The 24,866-nt window shown below is 38.3% G+C and overlaps 1 protein-coding gene across 1 annotated transcript in view; it reads right to left on the reverse strand.

The window, feature by feature from the left end:
- Nucleotides 1-15,125, reverse strand: part of LOC114468638 (Na(+)/H(+) exchange regulatory cofactor NHE-RF2) — an 84,634-nt gene extending 69,509 nt beyond the window's left edge. The window contains exons 1-2 of the mRNA XM_028455655.1: nt 14,539-15,125; nt 10,433-10,693 (exon numbers count right to left, since the gene is read on the reverse strand). Coding sequence (XP_028311456.1) covers nt 10,433-10,693; nt 14,539-14,787 — 510 coding nt within the window. The 5' untranslated portion in view covers nt 14,788-15,125. The remainder of the gene's footprint in view (nt 1-10,432; nt 10,694-14,538) is intronic.
- Nucleotides 15,126-24,866: the final 9,741 nt, after the last annotated feature.

Genomic DNA, 24,866 nt, shown 5'->3' on the forward strand with positions numbered 1-24,866 from the left:
TTATTAATCTCAAACATTAAAACAATATAAAGCAATCATTGTATACTAAAAGAGCCTCAGCAATGTTTGAGAAGGGACAGAAAGAAGTTAAACACTTATCTAAACCTGTCCCTACTTTCAAGCTATTTCACAAAAAAGAAAAAAAATCTGACATTCAAGCCATATATCTATATAGAGGTGAAAGTAATGGATTACAAGTACTCAAGATACTTTATTTATTTCAATAAGTGTCATACTTACAGGAAAGGTGGTGGAGTTGCTTCCATCTTTAAGTCAATATTTCAGTGCAAAGAAATAACATTTGGTGATTTTATCTCCTTTGAATATATGTCATTCTTACTGAAGGGTGATTCAAGAGTTCTGTTTTTAGTCGTTTATAGATCCCCAAAATATTCTGGCGAATTCATGGATGAGTTTGCTGAACTGCTGTCAGTTGTATGCACTGAATACAACTTTTTAATAATAACAGGTGACTTCCATATTTATGTAAATGGACTAAATGGACTAGATTTATATAGCGCTTTATCACCACACTGAAGCAGTCGCAAAGCGCTTTACATATCAGCTCATTCACCCAATCACTCTCACATTCACACACCAATGGGACAGGACTGCCATGCAAGGTGCTAGTCAACCACTGGGAGCAACTTAGGGTTCAGTGTCTTGCCCAAGGACACTTCAACACATAGTCGGGTACTGGGATCGAACCCCCAACCTCTCGATCAGAAGACGACCCACTACCACCTGAGCCACAGTCACCCCTGTATGTAGACAATAACATGGACAATACTGCCAAAGAACTGTATGCTTTAATGGACACTTTTGGTCTTATACAACATGTGACTGGTCCGACACACACTCAAGGTCACACTTGGGATCTGGTTATCTCTAAAGGTGTTGATATCTCTGCTGTTGATGTAACAGACTTAGCTCTATCTGATCATTTCTGTGTCTGTGTTAGAGACTGTAACATCTGTCCCCCCTACTTCTGTGTGTTTAAAGAAAAGGTAGATAAATGACAACACGTGCAGAGTTTATGGAAGCCATAGCAATGACACCAACATTAAGTGCTGAGACAGTTGATGATCTTTTGGATGAGTTCAATACAAAAGTCTGTAATGTCATAGATGTGGTGGCTCCAATCAAAACGAAGAGAAAACCAATCACACAGAAAACACCTTGGAGGAGGACTGAGATAATGCAGAATTTGAAATCTGACTGTAGAAGAGCTGAGCATAAATGGAGATCAACAAAACTCCAAATTCATCTAGAGCGATACAAAATAAGTCTACAGAACTTCAATGATGGCTTGTTCAAAGCGAGCCAGCAATATTTTTCTGAAATTGTTGCTAAAAATGTCAACAACTCTTGCATGTTGTTTTCTGTAATTGAAAAGCTTGAACCTTCTGAGGGATGAGTCAACTACAATGTTAGAGTTTATTACAGTGAACCCAAAAACAATAGAGGAACCTGTTCAGCAGCTGAATCCATCGATGTGCTGCCTTGACACAATACCTTCAAACTTTATTAAAATTGTTGTAAAGTCAATTGTCACTGATTTGTGTCAGATAATTAACTGCTCATTCCAATCAGGCAGTCAAAGCTGCTGTGAAACCTCTGTTAAAAAAAAGAGAACACTGGATGCTTCTATAGTGGCACCAATCAGCAACCTTCCATTCAGTCAGGTTTTCGTTCTCATCACAGCACAGAAACTGCTCTTATCAAAGTGATCAATGACATAAGGTTGAACACTGATTCAGAAAAATTATCTGTTCTCATTCTATTGGATCTAAGTGCTGCATTTGACACTGTAGATCATACAATTGTGTTGCAAACATGGGTTGGACTAAATGGAAAAGTAATGCAATAGTTTAAGTCATACTTGGAGGACCGACGTTATTTTGTAGGCATTGGAAACTTTGAATCTGACAGATTACCAATGTCCTGTGGGATTCCTCAGGGCTCAGGGCTCAGATGCTTCCTTTAGGACAAATTTTACAGAACTGTAAGGTTGATTATCAGAGCTACGCAGATGAAACACAACTATATCTATCACTGAACCCAGTGTTTTTTGCTTCAGTATTTATCTGGTTTTGTTCACTGTTCCAATGCTTCTTGAGATCTTGGTACAAAAACATTTTGTGTGATTGCCTTGTGATCTATTAAGACACCGCGAAATGTTCGAAATGAAGAACTCCATCTGTTTTACAATTTCCAAACCACATAACTTATCTAAATTAAGTAAACAGTCCATTCCTGTCAAACCAACAGTTAAGTCATCATTGACTTCTTTTGTTAGCTGCTGCAGAGAAACTAAGGAAAGTGAAATGAAGATATCTTAACTAGTTATGTGTGTAACGTGGGAAGGTTAAAAAAAAACAACTAAGTGCAATCTTTTTGCGACGTCAATGCATGTTTTTCTTTTTGCACAAAATAGAAGTATTTTTTCTTTTGCTTCATGAAAATAATAAAATGCCTTCAATTAAAGAAATAAATATCCTGTGTGTTGAATGTTTGTACTCTTCTCATCTAAAGAAGTTAATATTAAAAATGTGACAAACTCTTTGACTTCATTAAGAGTCAATGTGGGATTCGTGAAGCTACCGAGGAAAAAAGGATAGAATGCACCTTTACTGGAATCGGTAGTTGAACAATACACTGAGGTGTGTAGTTATAAATGTATGTATATATATATATATATATATATATATATATTTAGACTTAACCAATTTTACTATGGTATTCATGTAGCACAGACATGGGAAGCTGAGGCCACGTGTGTAAATACACAAAGTGACAGCAAAAATACACAAGAAATTACTCCAAAAAACACAATTACTAAAATCACCAAAAACAACCAAGATATAAAATCTACCAAGAAATACGCAAAATGACACCAAAAACACACAAAACAAAAACAGAAAACACAAATACTCATGTAATTGTATCGCCTTAACCAATTAGATTTGAATCCATGAGGCAGTTTGACTGTAAAAGAACAATGTCTGCTGTGGAAATACTTTAAGGTTAGTGAAAAATTAACAATTCTCAGGCAAATTGCTGCTTGGCAACTGCAAAAAAGTCCAGAAAAACATCAAGTCCATATCAATGGTTTTTAGGCAGTGGGGTGAAACAGGAATATTATCTAATTAATCTGTTTTTGCATCAATAGGCTGTGTTCCTGAAACCGTCCTGGATGGACGGAGTTGGGTTTTTCCTTTTAGTCTTACATGAAGGTAAACATTTATTCCCACAGTCTAGATCTCGGGTGTGAAGCCTCAGAACACCAAGTTCAGACAACTTAAAAAACACATTTAATCTAGAAAATGGATTATACTCCAGAGAACTACATGAGTTTTACATAAAACAACTCAAACTTTGCCACAGCTGTCAGTTTCCCATGTGTTGCTAACTTGTTACAGCCAGAAAAATGTCCCGCAGTTTAAAAACCGTCACTTGCATGAAAGTTTAAAGTCAACAAAGAAAGAGTACATTTAACTCTACCAAAGCATAACAAATATACTCAGTTCAGGATCAAACAGTCTCTGCAGCTTTAAAGCTCATGTCAGCATCCATGACTAGATAAAAAGGAATTGACACAGATGTGGGATGTGGACGAAGATTAAAAACTGGAGCAGGTGGGTCATTCCCAGCTTAACTAAAGTCAATAAAATATGGATAAAAGTAAAATGTTGTGGAAAGATTTTAGAAACTAGCATAAAAACCAGACTAACTCTCTGCTGTGGAGAAGTAAACATTGGAGGAATGCAACCAAAACAAAACCCGGTGGATGAGTGACCATAAAACACAAGAGAAATACAAGCAGTGTCGGATTCCCTGGAAAATACAACCACATGCACTGCTCACGAACCCACAAATCAGAGGATTTATTGGACCGACATGAGTGAATAAAGAGACCCTTTAACCTGTTTCTGCTCCATGGCCCTCATTTATCAACCGTTCATAGGTTCAAATCTCAGCGTACGACCATATTCACACAAGCTACGGAATTTATCAATTCTGACGTGAGCACGTGCTATGATCAGATCTCACTGATATCTGAAAGAAAGACTCAAAATAAAGTATTAAATAAGTCTTAACTCAGCTGTCATTTAACCATAAGCAGACACACATTCAGAACAGATCAAACTGATTATTAAAACAAATAAACTAAATAAAACATTTTAAAAAGCCCACGTTATTTCTGCCACGTTTATGGTTTTCCTTCCACTGAATATCTAATAAACTCTGCTACCGAGCAGGATCGCATTCATGCTTTTACATGTAAACAGTTCCATAAACTTTTACAAATGTGCTGCAGTATTTAAAGGAGCATACAGTATATAGGGCAGGATTTGTATAAAAATAAACATACATTTTAAGTCTTGAATGCTAATGGTTGATGAAGCTCTCACAACCAAACAGCCGTGAACAGATTGTGTGATACATTTTGTACTGCTGTTCTGGGCACAAACTTCTGTAGACGCAGGGCTTGAGACTGCGACCAAAATGGTTGCAAATGCGATAATTTTTTTCAGTGTGTGCAAGTGAAAATTTTATCTGGTCGGATCCGTGCGAGTGCGTATGGGTGGCCTTGTTTTGGACGGAGCGGCTGAGCGCTCTGTCATGTCCCACAGAGTGCACGTCTCTCTCTCTCTCGCTCTGCGCTGTGGGTGAGGAGACGGTGCACGCTCATGCAACTTGGCTGTGGGTAATGCAACAACGAATGAGTCGAGTATAAACACCAATGTGCTCCTTTGGAGTGCGCGCGGTATGCGAACGGAGCCAGGCGTAACGAGCCCTTCACTGAGAGCTCGCTCACATTGAGGGCAACGTGCCGAGCTCAGCGATAGATCGTACACGCTCATCAGAATCAGCATGAAGAGGCCAGAACTAATGGACTACGATACCAGGCCAGATGTTCAGCTGTGGTTCTCCCAGAGCAGGGGTTTGCAACCTGTGGCTCTGGGGCCTCATGTGGCTCTTTGACTCTTTTGCAATGGCTCCCTATAGCTTTTTAAAAAAACCTATTGAAATAGCTATTTTTTTTTTACAGAGGCTATTAATGATTAATGACAAATAAAATCAAAATATAACAATTTGTTAACCTAAAATAAATCACATTGTGCAATGACTCAGCACCTTCCTACTTCACCTCCTGCAACATCTACAGATCATCAACGTTCCTGCACCTGTGGCTAATCTTAAGTTTTAAATCCCTGGTAAATAACTAAACCAACGAAAACACTATTCTGGAAGACAGTAGAGATTTTCATCACTGTTATTCCTGTTACTATGTCCTCCATCTCCCTCCTTGATTTTCATCGTTCAGTTTGTAAACAGGATGTGACATACACTGTGTTGGTGGAGCCACTCAGCTGTTACACATCTGTTTGTTTTCATATTTTTTTTAATCTTTGTTTAGCTATGGTTAACCAGAAGAAATATGAGCACGCCACGCAAGCATACACGAATCACAATTCACATGGAAAGTCTCAAGTCAAAGAAATGTTTAGATTCTTTTTTAAATTTACTTCTTGAAGGATTTAAACTGACCACAAACTAGCTGATGGACTTTATTTCTTCCCAAACACTAAAAAACATGTGTATTTATCAGTGACTTCTGTGTGATTTTCCATCTTTTCGAGTGTTTACGTCATGTGACAGGACAGAACACAATTTTTTTTTTTTTTTAAAAAAACACATTATTGGTGCTTTAATCCGAAGCAGAAACTTCAGCTTTTCCCTTCCTGCTGCGTGCTGAGGCCCCCGACTTCCTGAAACATCTCTACAACAAAATGATTAAGGCGACAGCAGCTGTCTCTGCTCTCTGTGCTAATTCATCTCTTTCCTTGAAGTTTGTTCCTCAGTATTTCTTCTCAGTCGCCCTTTCATTCAAACTGACAAAACTTTTCTGACTTTTAGGAAAACTTCAGTTACAGTTAAACATCTTCATAATAGTCTCATTACATCTCATAATGACTCAACCCTAAAATGTTCAGATCGGATTTAAAAAAATTTAAATGATTAATTTGCCTGGAACAGTTTTACAAGAAACAAAATACATGGATTTCAATATTTGACTCTAACAAAGATGAATGTCCAGAATAACTTGTGCAGCCCTTACGAATCTGGAACGTTAACGTCAAGAAGAAGAAAATAATCTCACTGTTTAATCAGTTTGAAACGGATTTTTTTTGTTTTTTTCTTTCGTGTGAAAAGAAAAGTTTTTAGTATTTCCAAACATTTTGTTAAAAAAAAAAAAAAAAACGAAACAAACAAGAGTTCATATAGCAAATGAGCATGAATTAGAAGCCAGTCCAGCACATGTGTTAATGCACAAGGACTGAGAGCTACAACACACATTCATAGTCATAAACAAAACAATATTAAAGGGAATGTGAAGAAACGCACTACAAAAACCTGACTCAGATGGGATCGAATGTAAACACTGCAGTGCAATCAACAACTTTCCCTCACATTTTGTTTATTAGTAATACATTAAACACATCTTAGTTTATATACCGTTGTAGTACAGGTACGTTACTGGTCCTGGATAGCCACTGTCCTGCTTGTTTTAAATAACTTCCTCATTCAATAAAACTCAGCAGGATGGATATTTTACAAGATTAATCTCTATATCAGAGTGACAGGACATCTAAGCATGCATGACCGTGTCACTCCACGACCAGAAATAAGGAGTAATGGAGTCAAATTAAACCTTCCAGTAGTATAAACCAGGGGGTGTGGAGGATGCTAATGGGACTAGACTGCTGTCAGTATCCATCTGCCTGCTTGGATTATTCAATCACAATATTCGTACATTAAAGTGGTTTAACATACAAAAAGCAAAGCACATTCAAACTTACTAGTAATAAGTGCTTGTTTTCCATGTACTTTATCATTGTTATTCTGTGGATGTTTGGTGGTTCACCACACTTAGTCCGATTGTACCGACCAGGGTAACCCAGAGTACAAAATACTCATGTCAGTTACGTTATGTTCGGCTTCTTCATAAGTTTAATGGCACGTTCACACCAAATGCGTCAAAAGCGTCAGGTTTTCATACACAATATATAGTGGACGCGCTTCTAGGAGTGTCGAGTGGTCCCGCAGCAACTCCTGTGCGGCGCATTTTGAAGCTTTGTGTACATTTGGAGATTTCAAGCGTTTGATGAGCATCCCGTGCCTCCAACGCAGCCAACGCTAGAGTTGGGATTGTTGAACTTTTGGATGAAATCGTGGCGCGTCGACCAATCAGGTGCTTTCTCCAACAGTGACGTAGTGACGTATTTCTTGACAGGACTGTAGGACCTTGTCACAAAGCGTCTTCGACCCTCGGTGACAAGTGTCTGATTCAATGAGCACAAGCATCCAACAAGGGGCGTTAGGCGTGATTTTGACGCCCAAAAAGCTTCTGGTGTGAATGCAGAATAACGGTCATTTATTAAATCATACAAATAAATGAACAATTACCCATTTCAACCTATCGGAGCAGTGACATCATACTGATTCCGAGGGTACTCTGACTCTGAGGGTTTCATCTTATTCATCCTCATTTACATTTTCTTTGGGAAATGCAGTTAGTCTGGTTTGTTCTGAACTCCAACTATGAAAACAATCTGCCACAGCAGTAATCTGATTACCTGACAGACAAGGTCACTTCATCTTTGCCTGGCAGCCAAACAAACAAAGACTATTGTTTGGCTCTTTCACGCGACTACTACATCAAACCATTCACACAGTTATGTTCACTCCTGGAGTCTTTTTAAGTTTAAAGGTTATTAATTAATCTGGATTAAACTACACATTCCTACCTATCGGAACACTGACTCTGAGGGGTTATTCTGACTCTTAGGGGTTATTCTGACTGAGGGTTTCAGCTTCTACATCCTCACTTGCATTTTATTTGTGAAAAGCAGTTGGTCTGGTTTGTTCTGAACTCCAACTCTAAAAACAATCTGCCATAGCAGTAATCTGATTACCTGACAGACAAGGTCACTATATCTTTGCTTGGCAGCCTAACAGACAAAGACTAGTTGTTTGGCTTTTTTGTTGTTCATTGTCACGACTGTTACATCAAACCATTCATAAAGTAATCTGTTTTAAAACAGTTTGGTGATGCTCTTCCTGCTGCGCTTTATTTAACCTGGAGTTATTCAGACAAAGAGAGAAAGAGAGATTGAAGAATTTCCTGAACACACACACACACACACACACACACACAGCAACATGGCTGGTTGGAGAAATGGAGGCTGAGTGCTGCTCACATATTGGCAGACGTAAGTGGAAACACATGTTGTGTGAACAGAGTAGGAGTCGACTGGTCTCTCTCTGACATAGACGTCACTAAACCAGATCTGATCTTTGCATTTCAGGAAAAACAAACGCCTTTAGTGTTGATAGAAAACCTGCCGACAGAAGGAAGTTTAAACATGTGAGGCTTCTTAAACCTAAAGGCATTAAAACCGTATTAATGTCATCTGTTTGCATTCACCACTTCATGATTCCTTTGGATTTCCTGTTCTGAGAAGTCACCACAATGTCCACGACCAAATTTATCACTTCACCAAAGGTCCCGCCCTCTAACCCCCTCATGTCCTCTTTGACCTGCTAAACTACATCTGGAATGCTTTCAGATGACTCTGTTATTCACACACACACACACACACACACACACACACGCAAGGCTGCAGAGCTTACACAGCATCTAAATAGAAATCCATAACTGGCGAAGCATGGAGACCAGTCTGGGGTTGAAACTGGTCCGAGCTGATAAGATTCTGTTCAAAGATGTGACTCTCTAGCCATCTGTTCACTAACACATTCAATATTTCAAATTCTCTTCTTGCGAGACGGACATTTCCAGTTAGGCTTTGCTGAGTGACTGACAGAGCTGGTATTTTCAGGCTTTAGAACACAAAAATATGTAAATATTGGAATAAAAGGCAAGTTTACACTAAAAATCTACATAATGAATCCAATCAAAGTTATTGTAAGTGCAGATATTTATTGATCAAGTCTAAATTATGATGGGCCTCAAGGCTGGGGTCAATTATAAATGTAATTGTGTAATTGATAATTAATTACAATTATGATGTAATTGTAATGAACAGAATATGTTGCTGTTGTAATCATAATAGAATTGTAATCAGGGTTGGGGTCAATTACATTTTTCAGTTACAACTACATTTTAAATTACCCATGTTAAATTACAATTAAATCACAATTACAGTGACCTGCATCTTTTCCAATCACAATTATTTTTTATCCTCTTAAAGTCAATTACAATTACGTTAATCACAAATACATAGCCTTTAATAATAATAAATAAAAGTTAACCTTCCTTTTGTGTTAGCTTTCTGTTAGCATCTCTTATGACAACGGGTCCTAAATAAGCTGTAAAATGCACTAAAACAAATATTTATCATCTAATTTATTTCTAATCTGATCTCTGAATGTCTCTTGTCACTCTGTCTGTTAGCAGGATAATTTGAAAAGCTATGAATGAATTTGGATGACATTTTCAGGAAAATCGATAAATGGGCCAAAGAACAGGTGATTAAATGTTGGTGATGTTCTGGCTGCTACCAAAAGAAAAAAAAAATATATATATATATATATATCCATTCATTTTCCCATCTTGTTGATGTCATAGGTTCTCTCAGAACACGTTTCGCTGATGTCATCAGTGTTCCAATAGACCCCTTAATGACCCACAAAAACAGGAAACACTGCTGGCTAAGACTGGGGGCTAGTAATGTTACAGCTTTAGAATGTCGTCTTGTTGCGTGTTTGGGTGCCAGAACAGGACGAATAACGTTGGGCTCAGAATAAACAAAGACAAGTGTGGTTTATTGGCTCCAGGCTAAGCCCCGCCCAACAAAATATGTCATAATGTTTACAAACAGTCAAAAGGTCTATTAGAAAAAGAACAAAAATCTAACTGGCCCTCATGGAGCATGATTTGTAACAAGATTGCAATATACTAATAACTATTTGACAATTAATAACATCATTATTTTAGTGTATATAAAATCAATGTAGGTCTACAACATAGGGTGGAAATGATCTGCTTGGCGGAGGTCTGCTCTCTCCGAGTGCTTTTCTAGTTTATTAAAGGCTCAGTAATTGTGATTAATTGAATTTGAACTTTAGTAATTGAGAATGCAATTGTATTTGACTTTCAGGGGAAAAATATTGCTTGTCATTTTAATTGTAATTGGAAAAAAATACTGGTCACTGTAATCATAATTGAGTTGCAACATGAACATTGATAATTGAAGAAGTAATTCTAATTGAAAAATGTAATTGACCTCAACCCTGATAGGCCAATTGTGTTTTTGGTCTAAAATAAACACATTTTTAACTTTAGTTTTAGTCACAATAGCACAGTGTAGCTCACATGACTTTTAGAGCGGTAAACACTGACCTTCTTAGCAGCCTTTGACAGAGACCTTCTGCTGGGTTTCTGCACCGAGCCGTTCTCACGCTTCTTGATGGGCGACGTCGGGGTCGACGACGGCAGCTTGGAGGAAGAAGCTGCGGGGGAGGAAGATGAAGACAGCTCTGTGCCGAGGACGGCCATTTCCTCTGTTGCTGTGAGGCGTAAACTACGCAGGGCCTCGTACGTCTCGTTGTCAACCACCAGCAATCGGGTCTCATTCTCCAGCGCTTTGATGCGTTGCACCACCTGAGTGATGAAACAAACAGAAATACATGTTGTGTTTCAGAAAGCAGCAAAATAACACGAAACATCTCCAAATTCAATGGATGCGCATACTTTTGTTTTTCATTATATTGATATTTTTGGTAACAATTTACTTGAAGTTTTATACACAAGACTGATATTATGCTGTCATTAGCATGAACAATAAATACATAAGTATAAATACATTTGATTTAAAAGCGCCTTTCAAAACACACAAGGACACAATACAATGGAGTCATAAAAGCAATGAAACAGGAGTAACCGAATAAAACAGAGCACTAGAGGTGTCCCTATCGGATATCGGTCCGATATGAGACAGAAAACGAATAACTGATTTTATCGGACTGCATCTAAAATCACTGATATAAGCTCTCTGATAAAAAAAAAATTTCCACTCCAGCACTTCTATCCATAGGTGACTGTGGTTCACACTCCAACAAAGTAACCTACTGTTGCTGACTATTGTTCTCTGTTTGACTAACATCACTTCATCAAGCCTTTTCTAACATCCCACACTACAAAATACGTAATAAAAATATGTATGATTTATGCTGATATCGGAACACTATCGGTATCGGCCAATACGCAAGGCTGCAATCTCGGTATCATATCGGAAGTGAAAAAGTTGTATCGGGACATCCCTACAGAGTAAGGCATTGACATGGTGAGTGCGTTACTAGGTGGTGTAGGACACCAAGAAAAGGTTAGTTATAAGTTTTGATTTGAAGAGTGGCAGAGAGTCTATGGTACGGAGGTCAGAGGGGAGAGAGAAATCCGTGTATCATTCGTTGATTCGTTTTTCATTATGTAACAAAATCATGAAAAACAAAAAAAACACTCATTATTTGATATTTGTTTACAAAACCAAAATGAAAAAACAAAAAACGCCTTGTTTTTCAAATCTAAGCTCTTTTACTTCGGTACAGAAAACGAAAAACGGAAAACAAACATCTTTATTAATTTTCTCCATTACCGATTTTCCAGAGTACGTGACCCGGAAGTGTACTCTCATCCGACGCTAACGGCTATGCTAACGACAGTTCGGCATGACAAGATCGCTGCTTCCAGCTGTGCATCCAAAACGTGTCCTTTTTGCTTTAGCTGGTGTTGGGCACAGAACCTCCTCACGGACATTTAGGAGGATTTAGAGACTCCTAAGTGTTGCAGAGCTAAAGATATCTCCGAATGTGTAAAGCTTCACTTCCGAGTCACGTACTTTGGCAAATCGGTAATGGAGAAAACAAATAAAGGTGTTCGTTTTCAGTTTTCCATTTTCTGTACCGAAGCAAAAGAGCTTGAATTTGAAAAACAAGGCGTTTTCCGTTTTTTTCATATTGGTTTTGGAAACAAATATCAAATAATGAGTGTTTTTTTTTTGTTTTTCATTTTTGTTACATAATGAAAAACGAATGAACGAATAATACACGGATTGAGAGAGTTCTAGAGCTGGGTAGCAGAGCGTCTGAATGCTCTGTGCCCCATGGTGATGAGTTTGACCAGTAGGACAGAGAGCTGGAGAGTGGAGGCAGGAGTGGCGATGTGGAGGAGGTCAGATATGTACGGAGGGGCCAGGTTATGAAGTGCTTTGGATGTAAGGAGTAGATTTTTTGTTTTATGGGAAGAGGAAGAGGATTAGTGACAATTTTGATGAAGAAAATTATTTGAAACAAATCAAGAATAAAGTTTACATTTTTAGAATAAAGTTGAAATATAATGTAGAGATTAAAGTGGAAAAGACCACATTAAAGTGGAAATTTCAAAAATAAACTCAAAATACAATATTGTGATAAAAGTCGAAGGTTTGCTGATCAGGTCAAATCTACAGAAGCTGACGAGGGCCAATTCACCATATGACAACAGTCTCAATCCAAACTGGCCCTTATCTGTTTCCATAGCTCCTCAATAGCCACAGAATGCTCCACCTCCTCTAAACGGGGCTGGTTTTTCCTTCTGAACGCATGAAAATTTTGAAAATATCTCTTCAAAGTCCTCAAAGACATTACAACGCTGTGTTTTTATAGACATGATGAATTGGCCCTCGCCATCTTCCGTAGATTTGACTTCATTAGCAGACTTTCGACTTTTACACAATATTGTATTTGGAGTTCATTACATTACAGTTCAACTTTATTTTTGATCTGCCCAAAATTATTTTCTCAATTAAAATTAATAACAAACTCCCGAGTTAGGTTAACGCAGAATACAAAAAAAGTAAGCGCCCGCTACGAGCTGTTCTGAGAAGTAAAAGCAGTAACTCTTAAAACTAGTATTTTGATACCAAATAAGCTATTATATATAATAGAAAACTCGATACATCTTGAATCTCGATATATCGCCCAGCCCTAACTCCTAAATGATAAAACAGCCTAAATAAAAACATAAATGTGTATATGAAGCACATGTGTTTATTTAATATACTTACAGTTTATATACAAGTCAACACGTTGCATATTTACTGTTTATTTCACATTGCTTGTCTTTAAGTTAGACATTAACATTTTATTATTTTCTTATAATTTTTCATGCTCACTCATGTGGTTCTCTGATATTCACTAATGACTTATTAGACACATTTATTACAGACTTTACATCATTTAACACTTTTTTAAAGCAGTTTATATTTGTGGAGCTTGTGATTGGATGATTTTTCATGGTGACTTACGTGGTTCCTTCCCCCGTGGTAGACGTTAAAATCTCAGTTATTAATCTAACAGAACGTGTAACTGTGTCCCATCCTGCTGCTCTTTAGGAAGATAAACTCACTGTCACATTTTACAACATATTTACACCAGTTCTTTGTTTTTTTCACCAGAACGTCTTCATTCATCATCTCTGTTCTGAGTTGTTTCCGGGTTTGTTGCCGCTGTCAGCACTAATCTCACGAGAACTGTCACTCAGGCCATTTCAGGTGGTAGTTCTCACGAGGCTAGTGACGGCGTTCAGTTTAGTAAGGCATCTTTTAATTATTACATTAAAATACGGGATATTTACGGGAAAATACTAATACGGGAAGATGGCGGGAAAGAGGGGAAAAATACGGGAGTTTCTCGGCCAAAACGGGATATTTGACAGGTATGGGTGTCACTGGTAAGAAAGACCCTATTTTTTGTTTACAGAAAGCACTATTGGAGATACTTATTTGTTTACGTTGGTATGTTGACACTTATTTACAGAAATGTTGCACTAAAATTGTGTCACTGTTCATTGGACACTTTTTCAATTTATTGTCTTTCGGAGATATAAAATAAAAATTGTATTTTTTCACTTAATCTTTTTTTCTTTTTCTTGTTATGCCATAGATTATCATTTCTGACCAATACATCGATAATCGCAGTATCGTCATATCGTGAGATAATCGTTATGGTGAGCTTTGTATCGCGTATCGTATCGTGAGGTACCCAGAGGTTCCCACCCTAATACAATATTAATCTTGATCATTTTATTTAAATGAAGTCTGATCAGAAAGACTATCCTGGGTTAAGTATGCTGACGCAAAATACTACACAGGCACACACAAACAGATGTGCCATTTTTGGCCTTTTCACCTGTACGGGACAGCATGTGTGAGTGAGATCTGCAGTGTGGCTTGTTTAGGGGAAGGTCTGGGTTCGTGCACGCTCAGAAATCCATCTAACTGAGCTTTTCATGCTGTTTGGAGTAGTTTGAGAAGTAGTGACTCGTAAAACAAGTGTTTTAAAAATAAAATAAGCTCTAAAAATACATGAGGTATGACACACACACACACACACACACACGCACACACGCACACACACACACACACACACACACACACACACACACACACACACACACACACACGTGCTTGCCTGATGGTGCGTCTCCCTCTCCACGTTGACACCGTTCACCGCCACCACCCTGTCCCCGGCTTTCATCCCGGACTCTTCTGCCGGAGACCCGGCCTCCACTTTGCGGATGAACTGTCCAGTTTTCCCCTTCTCACCGTGAAGGTGAAATCCATAGCCTCCGGTTCCTTTAGTCATGACACAAAGCCTCGGTCTCCGCTCGTTGGCCATTCTCCTGTGCGCGTTCCAAGCCTCCTGCTCAGCTGAGTTCATCTAAAGTTCAATACCAACCAACCACTGCGCAGCGATGGGACCAGTAGAAGATAAAACTACTCACATATCAGCCCAAAGCTGTCACGCACACCAACCAAACCAAACAATAATTCCAGAGAGAGAATACAGATCGATCAGTCCACCGCTTCAGGTCTGTTGTGTCCGTACTGGTCCAGGTCCGTCACATCGCGCGCGCACTTTTACGCACGTCCCGCAGCATCGTTAGGAACAGGATGATGTCAAACCCACACAGTGTTTATCTAGAACCACACACTGCACACTACAGGCGAACACTTTTAGTTCGCACTTGGCGCAGGAGTTTAGCGCCGTGTGCGCACAAGCACCGCCTCTTTCAGACAGACAGACTGACTGACTGACACAGACAGACAGACAGACTGAGTACCTGTTGAAGCTCTCACAGCTTCAGGGCCTGAACTGATGATATAATATAACACAACACTGCCCCCGTGTGGTGATAAGGTGTATGTCCAAAATCTTTCAGAGGTTCCCAACTAACCCAATTACAATTGTAACTGTGCAGTTGATAATTCATTACAATTATGACCAAGTCATTAATTCAATTCAACTTTATTTATACAGCACAAATTACAAAAAAGTCATCTAAAAACGCTTAACAAAATATTGAGTCCATAGTAAGAAAAAGAACCCAACAAGCATTTAGCGACAGTGGAAACTAAAAACTCTCTTTTTTATTGGAAGAAATCTCCAGCGGAACCAGGTTCAGAGGTGGCAGCCATCTGCGTTGACTGGTTGGGGTTAGAGAACAGAAGGACAAACAGGATAGGATAGAGAGATAGTCCATCAGAGTGTCCCAGACTAGATGAGCCATGAAGCACAGACCAGGAACTGTCAGCTTCAGCATCAAGACACCTGAAAAAAATATCAAACAAAATGAAGCATGAATAATATGGGGATTTTAAAATGTGTATTTTTGGTTTAAAACTAATAATTGTCAGGTTCTAGTTTAGTTTTATGTGTAGTCCTTGTGGTCCTCTTTTAGTTTTACTGAGTCTTTGTTTTTTCTGTTTTCAAGTATGACCTCTTGTGTTAACTCTTGTCTCTATGTTTCCAGGTCTTTCTGCTGAGGGGTATTCCATAAAGGAAGGTTTACAAACTCTGAGTCTATCCATAAACTCTGGGTCAACATACCCCGCGATGGGAAACTCTGGGTATCTGATTTCATTACAGCTGGTATGAAGTGGGTTAATCAACCCTGAGTATGTAAACCTTGGGTTACTGACGTGCACGAGCGCGATAAAAAGCCATCATCAATGGATCAGAGATGACTCGAGCTGCCATGACAACCAAATGGAAGAGAGTGATTTATTCACCCTAATAAGTGAAAAATAAGCCGGTGTTTGAGGAATATGAGCCTGTTCTAAAGGTGCGTTCAGTCTTCAGTGACTATAGTGGCTTAAATCACCCGTAATTAGTCACACTTTTTGGTCGCTTCATCACTTTATTGCTTCAGTGACGTGACGAGCGGTGAATAATATGAATAAAATGTGTCTGAGGAGACGTGGCAGCAGCATAGGATGGCTACATAGAGAGCCCTCCTGTTACACTGGATATTAAGACAGTAAATGCTGCTTGATATCAAATCAATTATATTGATTTTTAATGTAATATTGTCACCAGAGTCATCTCAGCGTAGTAAATGCCATAAAAAAAAACTGAAGCGGGACGCGAACCCGTGACCCATCGCTTCCAAGAGCAGCGTCACAATTCACTGCACCATCATAACTTCAAAGATGCATGATCTACAGATTTAACTGTATAACAATATAAAACAATAATCTTGCCTTAAAAGTGGATTCATTTAAATGATCATCTTCTCCTTTATATTATCCACAGGTTTGTATTCAGGGAACTTTACTACAGACGTCAGTAGATGTTTTAATGCAGATCAACCTCTCAGTGACTTTCACTTAATGATCTGTATCCACAATGTTAGAAAGAAAACTACCGTTTGCACACAAAAAAAAAGTAAAGCAACACAACTACTACTACTGTGGTGTGTGATGTTACTAATGTGTTTCAGAGAAGAGAGTTAAGGTTCATTAAAGTGTTCAGAAACGGTGTTCAGGTGGGCGGAGCCAGGTAAAAACCTAGGGTTTCTTCGATAAAACCTGCCAACGACCAGGTTTAGTTCACGGACAATGTTGCCATGGTAACATACTCAGAGAAGAACATACCTCACGTTTAGGAATGGGATACTCAGACTTTCCCTCATTTCAGCCTGAACATACTCAGAGTTTGAACATAACCCGCTTTATGGAATACCCCTCTGGTGTCTCCACCTCCCAGGGATGTCATTGTGTTTGGGTTGAGAGTGATTAGCTGCCTCATGTTTCCACCCAGGTGTGGCCCGTTCCCAATCAGACCTACTGCACTATTTGGCTGAGGGTTTGGACACGGAATGATTGCTGATTAGTCATCAATGTTATCCTCCTCGTGTCCTGCTGTGTTTTGTTCCCCGGTTTTTTTTCGTGCTGCGTTTTTGGATTTTGTTATTAAAAATGGACAACTATCCCTGCCTGCTGCGTCCATCTGTCTCTGCATTTGGGTCTACATCCACAAACCGTGATAATAATCATAAAATCGATGATGAAAATTATCTTAATTAGAACATGAACTGAAAATGCAAAGGTCAGTCTAAAGATCATTATATCATTTTCGAGGGCTATAGTGACACAAGAAAAAGGCTCATATGCTCACACTAAAAATATTAATAGCGATATTTTCATCAATTAGAAAGCCAAACAAGGTAACGAAGAGATGAAAAACAAATTGCATCATAGATAATATTAATATTTTTAGTGTATTTTACAACTAATTTAAGACATGAGTCAAAACTGACCCCTTATCATAAGATGCTAACAGAAAGCTAACACAAGAGGAAGGTTACATCAGTATTATTTCACACTTCATAGAGCTGTCTTTAATTTCATCCCTCTCCTGTTGGGGTCGGAGTTTCCCGTTTCTCCTGATTTTGTACGTACGACATGATCAGAGCTGGCGTGGAGGTGCCAAGTTTGCTTTATATAAATCCCAAAAGTTGCTTACAAGTGGCGTATGTTTTTTTTTGCACTTGAATTCATTGTTCATGTCTCTCAGAGAGTCTAAGTGAAAGCATTCATTTGATTGGTTGCAAATGCAGCACACAAAGGTCACGGGAAGGTCAAGGAGGAACAGTCCATTACATTTGAGATGTTGGCAATTTTAAGTGTTGGCAAATACAAATGCGGTATTTAGTTGGATACACCAACATTTACATGGAGACAGGTTTATTTGACAAGAAAAGAAAAATCTTTTATAAACAAAGAAAAAAGGAAACTTTTCACGAGGCCCCAGGTAATGGTCTACCTATGTCATGTGGTCAAACCAACTATGGTGACACAGCAGCTTCAGGAAATACAATTCTCAACATATCAGCCAGAGAGTGACACTTCAGAAGATACTGACCCCATAAGATCGCCTCAATCCAAAGACTAATGATATTGCAGATCTACTGAACAATCTTCACTTCCCTCAAGGCAGATCTCAGACATTTTCAGACATGTATGCAAGTATTTACATAAGGTATTAAAAAATAAAGCCAGTACAGTAGTCCCTTGCTACAGTATATTGCGGTTCACCATTCGCGGCCTTGGTGTTTCGCAGATTTTTTTTTACAGTGCAATTTTGGATGCATTCTTTACAGCGTATGAACTGCATCGGACTGTGGCAGTTTTCGAATGCCTACATTCTTGCAATTTCAGAAAAACTCCTGGATGAAGCATTTTGCTTTTTCTGTGAGAATTTTGAGGAGGTTGCACTTTGTGAAGAGTTTTTGCAGCTTGCGGTGCAGGAGCTGGCTGATATCCTGTGTCAGGATGACCTTAATGTAACCCAGAAGAACACAGCTTATGAAAGTGTTTTAAGGTGGGTAAACCACATGCTGGAGGAATGACAGAGAGCCATTGCTACTCTGTTATCAAAGGTACAACTAGGGCTGATGGACAAAAGTTACATCACGGACAATGTGCTTAAAAATGATGTGGTAAAAACAAACCCTGAGTTCCACCTCTTGGTCCTTAGTATCCTTCAAGTCTTGTGTAAACCTTCTTTATTCAACTCTGACCGTGGGATCAACAACATCTTGTTTTGCCGTCTCTTACTGATGTTTAGATTAAATTCTATGACCATAGATTCGTTTGAATACAGCATTAACAGCTGGCTCAAAGTTCACACTAATGGCAATCTGGCAGATCCTTTACTTCCCTCAAGTTTCCACGGCACTGTTTTCCTTAGTGAATACCTCTGCATTGTGGGTGGACATTTCAGTTGATCGTTCACCTTTAACAGAGTGAAGAAGTTTAACCTAGCCACACACACTTGGCAGGAGGTGTCACCAATGCATGAGTCACGTTAGGCTGAGTGTTATCGTGCTAAAGGGATGCATCTACTCTATGGGAGGCTGGAATAGTGGTGATAACCCACTCAGAACTGCTGAATGCTACCATCCTGGCATCAACCACTGGATCTTCATTGCATAAATGAATGAAGGGCGGGGCGACGCCATGCTGCACCACACTGAACAATAAGATTTACATATTTAAGTACGGAGTGTTACAACACAGACACCAACCAGTGGACACGGAGCACTCACATGGGAACACCTCGGTATGGACACATGGAGAATGTGATATCTCGTAAAAATACAGCATTAAACATGTATTTAGACAATGATTCTATTGTCATTTGTATGGATTTAAAATCATATTAAAGAAGTTCAGTGGAATAGTTTGAAAGGGAAGTAGCTGAAGATAAAAAGCTGAAAGGAAGCGCCTTGGCCCGACCTTTGATGTACACATGTGTAAACCAATACAAATGTGATTATCAACACTACAGACATAAAGCAGGCATGTATGCACAGCGAATGGATCCATGCATTGCTGATAGACATACATGCACAACAGGACCAATATCCGAGACGGTCCGTCTACGAGAATCAATACTTAAAGATATATGTCTCAGTGTTTACATTAAATAAGACAGCTGGGGCCATCTAAGGGAAACATGCAGCGGTAAGTCCATGTTTAATCTTCATTACACCTTTAGCCAAAGGGCTTTGAACAAATACTGAGGGCAAACATATTTAAGCTGAGGACAAAGAAAGGAATAACTGTGTCTGTAGTCTGATTATTCTTAATGTGGAACTTCCCACAGACACAGGCTTTAAGAAAAATATTCAATAAAAGGTTTCACAGCTTTGTTGTATTTGTTTGAATCATTTTACATCTGGAAGAAAAAACCCAAACCATATTCTCTTCATTAATTTAACATCCTGTAAATGCTCCTCACGCAATTACAAACTCACAGCACCATTTCACTGAAATCAGAATCAGAATTACAAAAAATGTTATTTATCCCTGTGGGGTAATTAGAAAGGCAAAAAGCAAAATTAAAAAAACAATAATACTAATAATAATAAATGAAAGCAAGGAATCTCTGTGTGTACGTGGTTCTGTGCCTCAAAGATCTCTGGTGTTCAGGGACAGACAGAGCTCATACTCGCTACATAGCTGCAGCTTGGTTCGATGCTGTGTGACGTGGGATTTCTTTGGACTGAAATAGTCCATTCAATGAATAATTTCATTAAAGAAAATTGTCCTTTGCCGGAGCCTTTAGTCATGTGGCGCAGTACAGCTCATCACTGCACACTGTAGTCACGTGTGTGCACACAAAATGACAACAGAAATGCACAAAAATATACAAAATGACTGCACAAACACACAAAATTACAACACAAACTGATGAACTAACTGTAAATATACACAAACAGGCATCAAAAACACACAAAATGACTCCATAACACATACATTACAAAAAAATACACCAAACGACAACACAAATATGAAAATGAGTAAAAACTAAATATTCATAAAAAAAAATACACAAAATGACAACAGAAATGCACAAAACTACACCAAAAAAGCTCCAAAAATATACAAAATGACTCTAGAACAATAATTATACAAAATATGCACAAAAAGTCAACAGAAAGATACAAAAACACACATAATGATTCCAATAAACACAAATTACAGGAAAAAGTTTAAAAAAAAAACTAAACAACAAAGACATTTATGTCCCATAGAATTAAACCGGGGAAATTGCACAGGCTATTTTATTTTGCACCCACAAATATAGCCCTATACAACACTACAGAGTACAGAGTATGTACACCTCTTTGTACATCCAACCTTCAAACACATACTCATTTGGCCATAATTGACAACTCTACTTAAGCTCCCACTATATGAATACATATTTCTGACGGGCACTGTACTAGTTATTATAAAAGAAAAGGAACCATTACAAATCCACTAACAGTTATAATGGCTATGGAGCTCTTCAGTGTGATGTATTCGTGCTGTCCAGTGACGTGCAGTCAGGGTAGGCAAGGTATTTGTTTTAATTATAATATATTTATAAATGATTTATTTTTCCATTTCCAATAGCCTACAGTACCTATAAGTTTGAAAGTGTCAGCATTTTGTGCTTTTCATAGCCCAAATTACTAAACAGTGCTATTTCCTGGTATGGCAGAGACGCTGCACAGTCTCACTCTGCTGTAAGGCAGGAGGAGGAGCCAGGAGGAGGCCACACCCCCTCCCAAAAGCACATTGCTGCTCTGCCTCTGTTCCCATAGTGTTATGTTTTTGCACAGGCAGGCACAGAAGTCAAACTAGCCAGCCCCACCAGCTGACGGTAGCAATTCCCTAATCAGTTAATCATCCAGATGATCATGTTCCATGCTTCACATTGGAAGCATGGAAGATGATGGCGCTGTATTTAAACCACCGCAAACACGCCAACTTCCGGACACTGCTGTCTGCAAAACGCCTTGCAACCCACCCCCACCCCAGCTCCTCCTCTTCTGTCTATTTAAACACATGGCAATGGCTCAACTAGTCTGGGACACTCTGATGTTCTATCTCTCTATCCTGTTCTGTTGGTCCTTCTGTCCACTAACCCCAACCAGTCAAAGCAGACGCCTGCCACCTCTGAACCTGGTTCTAATGAAGATTTCTTTCTGCTAAAGGGAGTCATTTCTTCCCACTGTCCCTAATGCTTGTTAATGTGGATTAGTTGGGTTTTCCTTTGTCTTACAATTTTTTTTTTTAATATCGTGACAGCGCGTGGAGATGGCTTTGTCGTAATTTGCACTATATAAAGTTGAATTGAATTGAAGATACTAACGTCTGTGTTTCTGTTCAAGGGGGTCCTGCGACCGCTCTCTCTGTTTATGCCTCTTCATGTAACTCATGGAAAAGTGAATGGGAGCTCCTTTTGCTTCAGGCTTTCCACACAGCTGTTGGAAAGGGTAGAGAGGTCCCAGAACAGAGCCTTACCACCAAATCTAAAATGCATGCCAAATAAAGCTATTTGACTAAAGTGATCCTGACTGAAATTAGATGGCAGCAGAATTCCTTGAAAGAGAAGGTCAGTTTTTAATTTGGTTTGCATTATGTTGTAGGTCTAAATTACTGGGGGAAATATATAATTATCCATATATAGAAACGGACAGAAGCATCCCACTTCACCTCTCTTTGCAGAAAATGGAAAAAGCACCATGGAAGTAACTCTCTGATTGAAGCTTTGCTGCAGAAAACATCCTCTCTTTTTAACCCCTCTGTGGAAAAATAACATTTGTAATAAAAATAACATGAATAATGTACAAACATATTAAAAGTGGTTATCAGTGCATTCTTTTCTCCCTGCTGAAATTGGCAACAATTACACAACACTGGACGTAAGATGAAGATGTGTCTTTTGTTAAATTTCTAATTTTCTCTTTTCTTTTTTTTTTTTTTTAAAAAAAGACACGTACTCTGGATTTTTATACTTAAACAACACAGGCAATTTTTCAAAGTATGGCAGTCATGCTTCGGTTTTATTCATTATGCATATTTTTCCAAGATTAAAATGCAAGAAAGATAAAGAAAACAGAGAAGGTTCATCATGACTACGGGCCAGAAGAAGACATAATAAAATGTTCTTAACTAAATTAGCATCATATATAAAAAGAAATCAGTGAATTGGGTGTTAGGGTTTTTCAAAGCTGGTTTGTTTAAAAAGGTCAAATCTGAACAATAATGGTCTTAACAAATAACTATTTCATTTTATCTCTTGTAATCTTTTCAGGCCTTTTCAGTCCGCTGCTCACACACTCACGTACAGACACACATTAAACTGTATGACCAACTCAGTCACTAAAGTCTCCAACTGTCATCCCTGGAGTTGAAGTGGATGGAACAAAAAAGACGTGACTGCAAACACAAAGTTGTCCTGGATGTTCTTTCGACCCCTACAGCACGCCACTAAAACAGGTTGACCGTAAACATGCTGGGAATAAGGGCTGAGCTGCAAAGTGCACTGAAGGTTATAACTGCAGATTACACACCAGTATTCTACTCACAAAATAACATCAAAAACATACAAAATGACTTCAAAAACATATGTTACCATAAAATATACAAAAGACCAACAAAATACATAAAATGACAACAAAAGCACACAGTGACAACACAAATAAACAACATTAAAACAAAAGCATACAAAACAATTACAAAATGACACATAAATACCAGAAAAATTCAAAAAAAATAATACAAAATAACAATAAAGAATACACAAAATGACAACAAAAATTTTAATCAGACTATCACAAATTTGTGGCCCCTCTGTAATAGAAGTTGCCTTTTTCTTTCCTAAAATTAACATTATTCATTTACCTTTCATCCCAGTCTCCTGATTCTGTTTTTCCCACCTGAATTTTATTGCCAAATCATAAACTTAGAATGTACTTTTAAACACAAAGTAAAGCATGATAACAATGACCAAACTTCAGTAAATCCTAAAAACTTATCACTGCTGTATTTTTTAGTATGAAATGTCATTTTTAGAAAGCAGCACAGTGCTGTAGACCAGTGGTTCTAAACTTTTCAGGCCGTGACCCTCCAAAATAAAGGTTCCAGAGACCGGGGACCCCCACTGTACCTGAAGGTGGTAAAACACAGACATGAACATTGAAGAACAGTCATTTGGAGACAGGGTCATCTATAAGGGGGAATAAAGGGGAGATCATTTTGGGGTCCATCCATAAAGTCAGAAAAATGATGGTCCATTGTTCTATGAATCTGTGAAAACCACATTTATTTATTGATCTGAATATTATCCACTGTTATCCAGGAAGTTATTATTTGTGTCGTAGTACATAGTCACTTTAAAGATATAAATCCTTGTTTTAATCAGAAATAAAATGGTTCATTGTGACCAAAAATGGTGGAAAAGGTGGTGAAATGAGATTTTAAAAACCACAGAAATTGGTTAAAAGTTGCAAATTAGTGGCCAAAAATGGAAAGAAAAGTGGTAAAAAAAAAAAAAAAAAAAAAGGGTCTAAAGTGTCAATATTGGCTTAAAAGTGGCAGAAAAGGGGGGAGGGGGTTTGGCGTAATGCAATTTAAAAAGCAGGAACAATTAGCTTATACTGGCAAATAATAGGGATGACAAATCGTGAATGCGGTTCAATTGACAAAAATAAGCATGAAATATGGTGAAAAGAGGTTGAAAAGTGACAATAATGGCTAAACGTATGCAACATTAGGTGTGAAAAGTGATGGAAAGGGTTTATAAGAAAATATAAATAAATAAAATATATTGAAAGTGGAAAACATTTGCAGAAAAAACATTGACATTTGGAATTTAAAAAATTTGGGCGTAATGTAGCAAAAAAGCATTAAAAGTAGCAAAAACGGGCTAAAATTGTTCAGAAAATATTCTTAGTTATACTTGAAGGCATTCAGCAACCCCCTCCTAGTGTCTTGCAACCCAAAATGGCATCCTGACCCCAAGATTGAGAACCCCTGCTGTAGTTGCCTCATAGCAGGAGGTTCCTGGAGGTGATAATTGGTCTTTCTGTGTGGAGTTAGCATGTTCTTTTCATGTTTGCGCTCCAATTTCCTCCCATCACCAAAAACTAAAACTAAAACATTCCCCTGGGATGAACT

This window comes from Gouania willdenowi, chromosome 8 (assembly GCF_900634775.1).
Source record: "Gouania willdenowi chromosome 8, fGouWil2.1, whole genome shotgun sequence".
NCBI classification, from domain to species: domain Eukaryota; kingdom Metazoa; phylum Chordata; class Actinopteri; order Blenniiformes; family Gobiesocidae; genus Gouania; species Gouania willdenowi.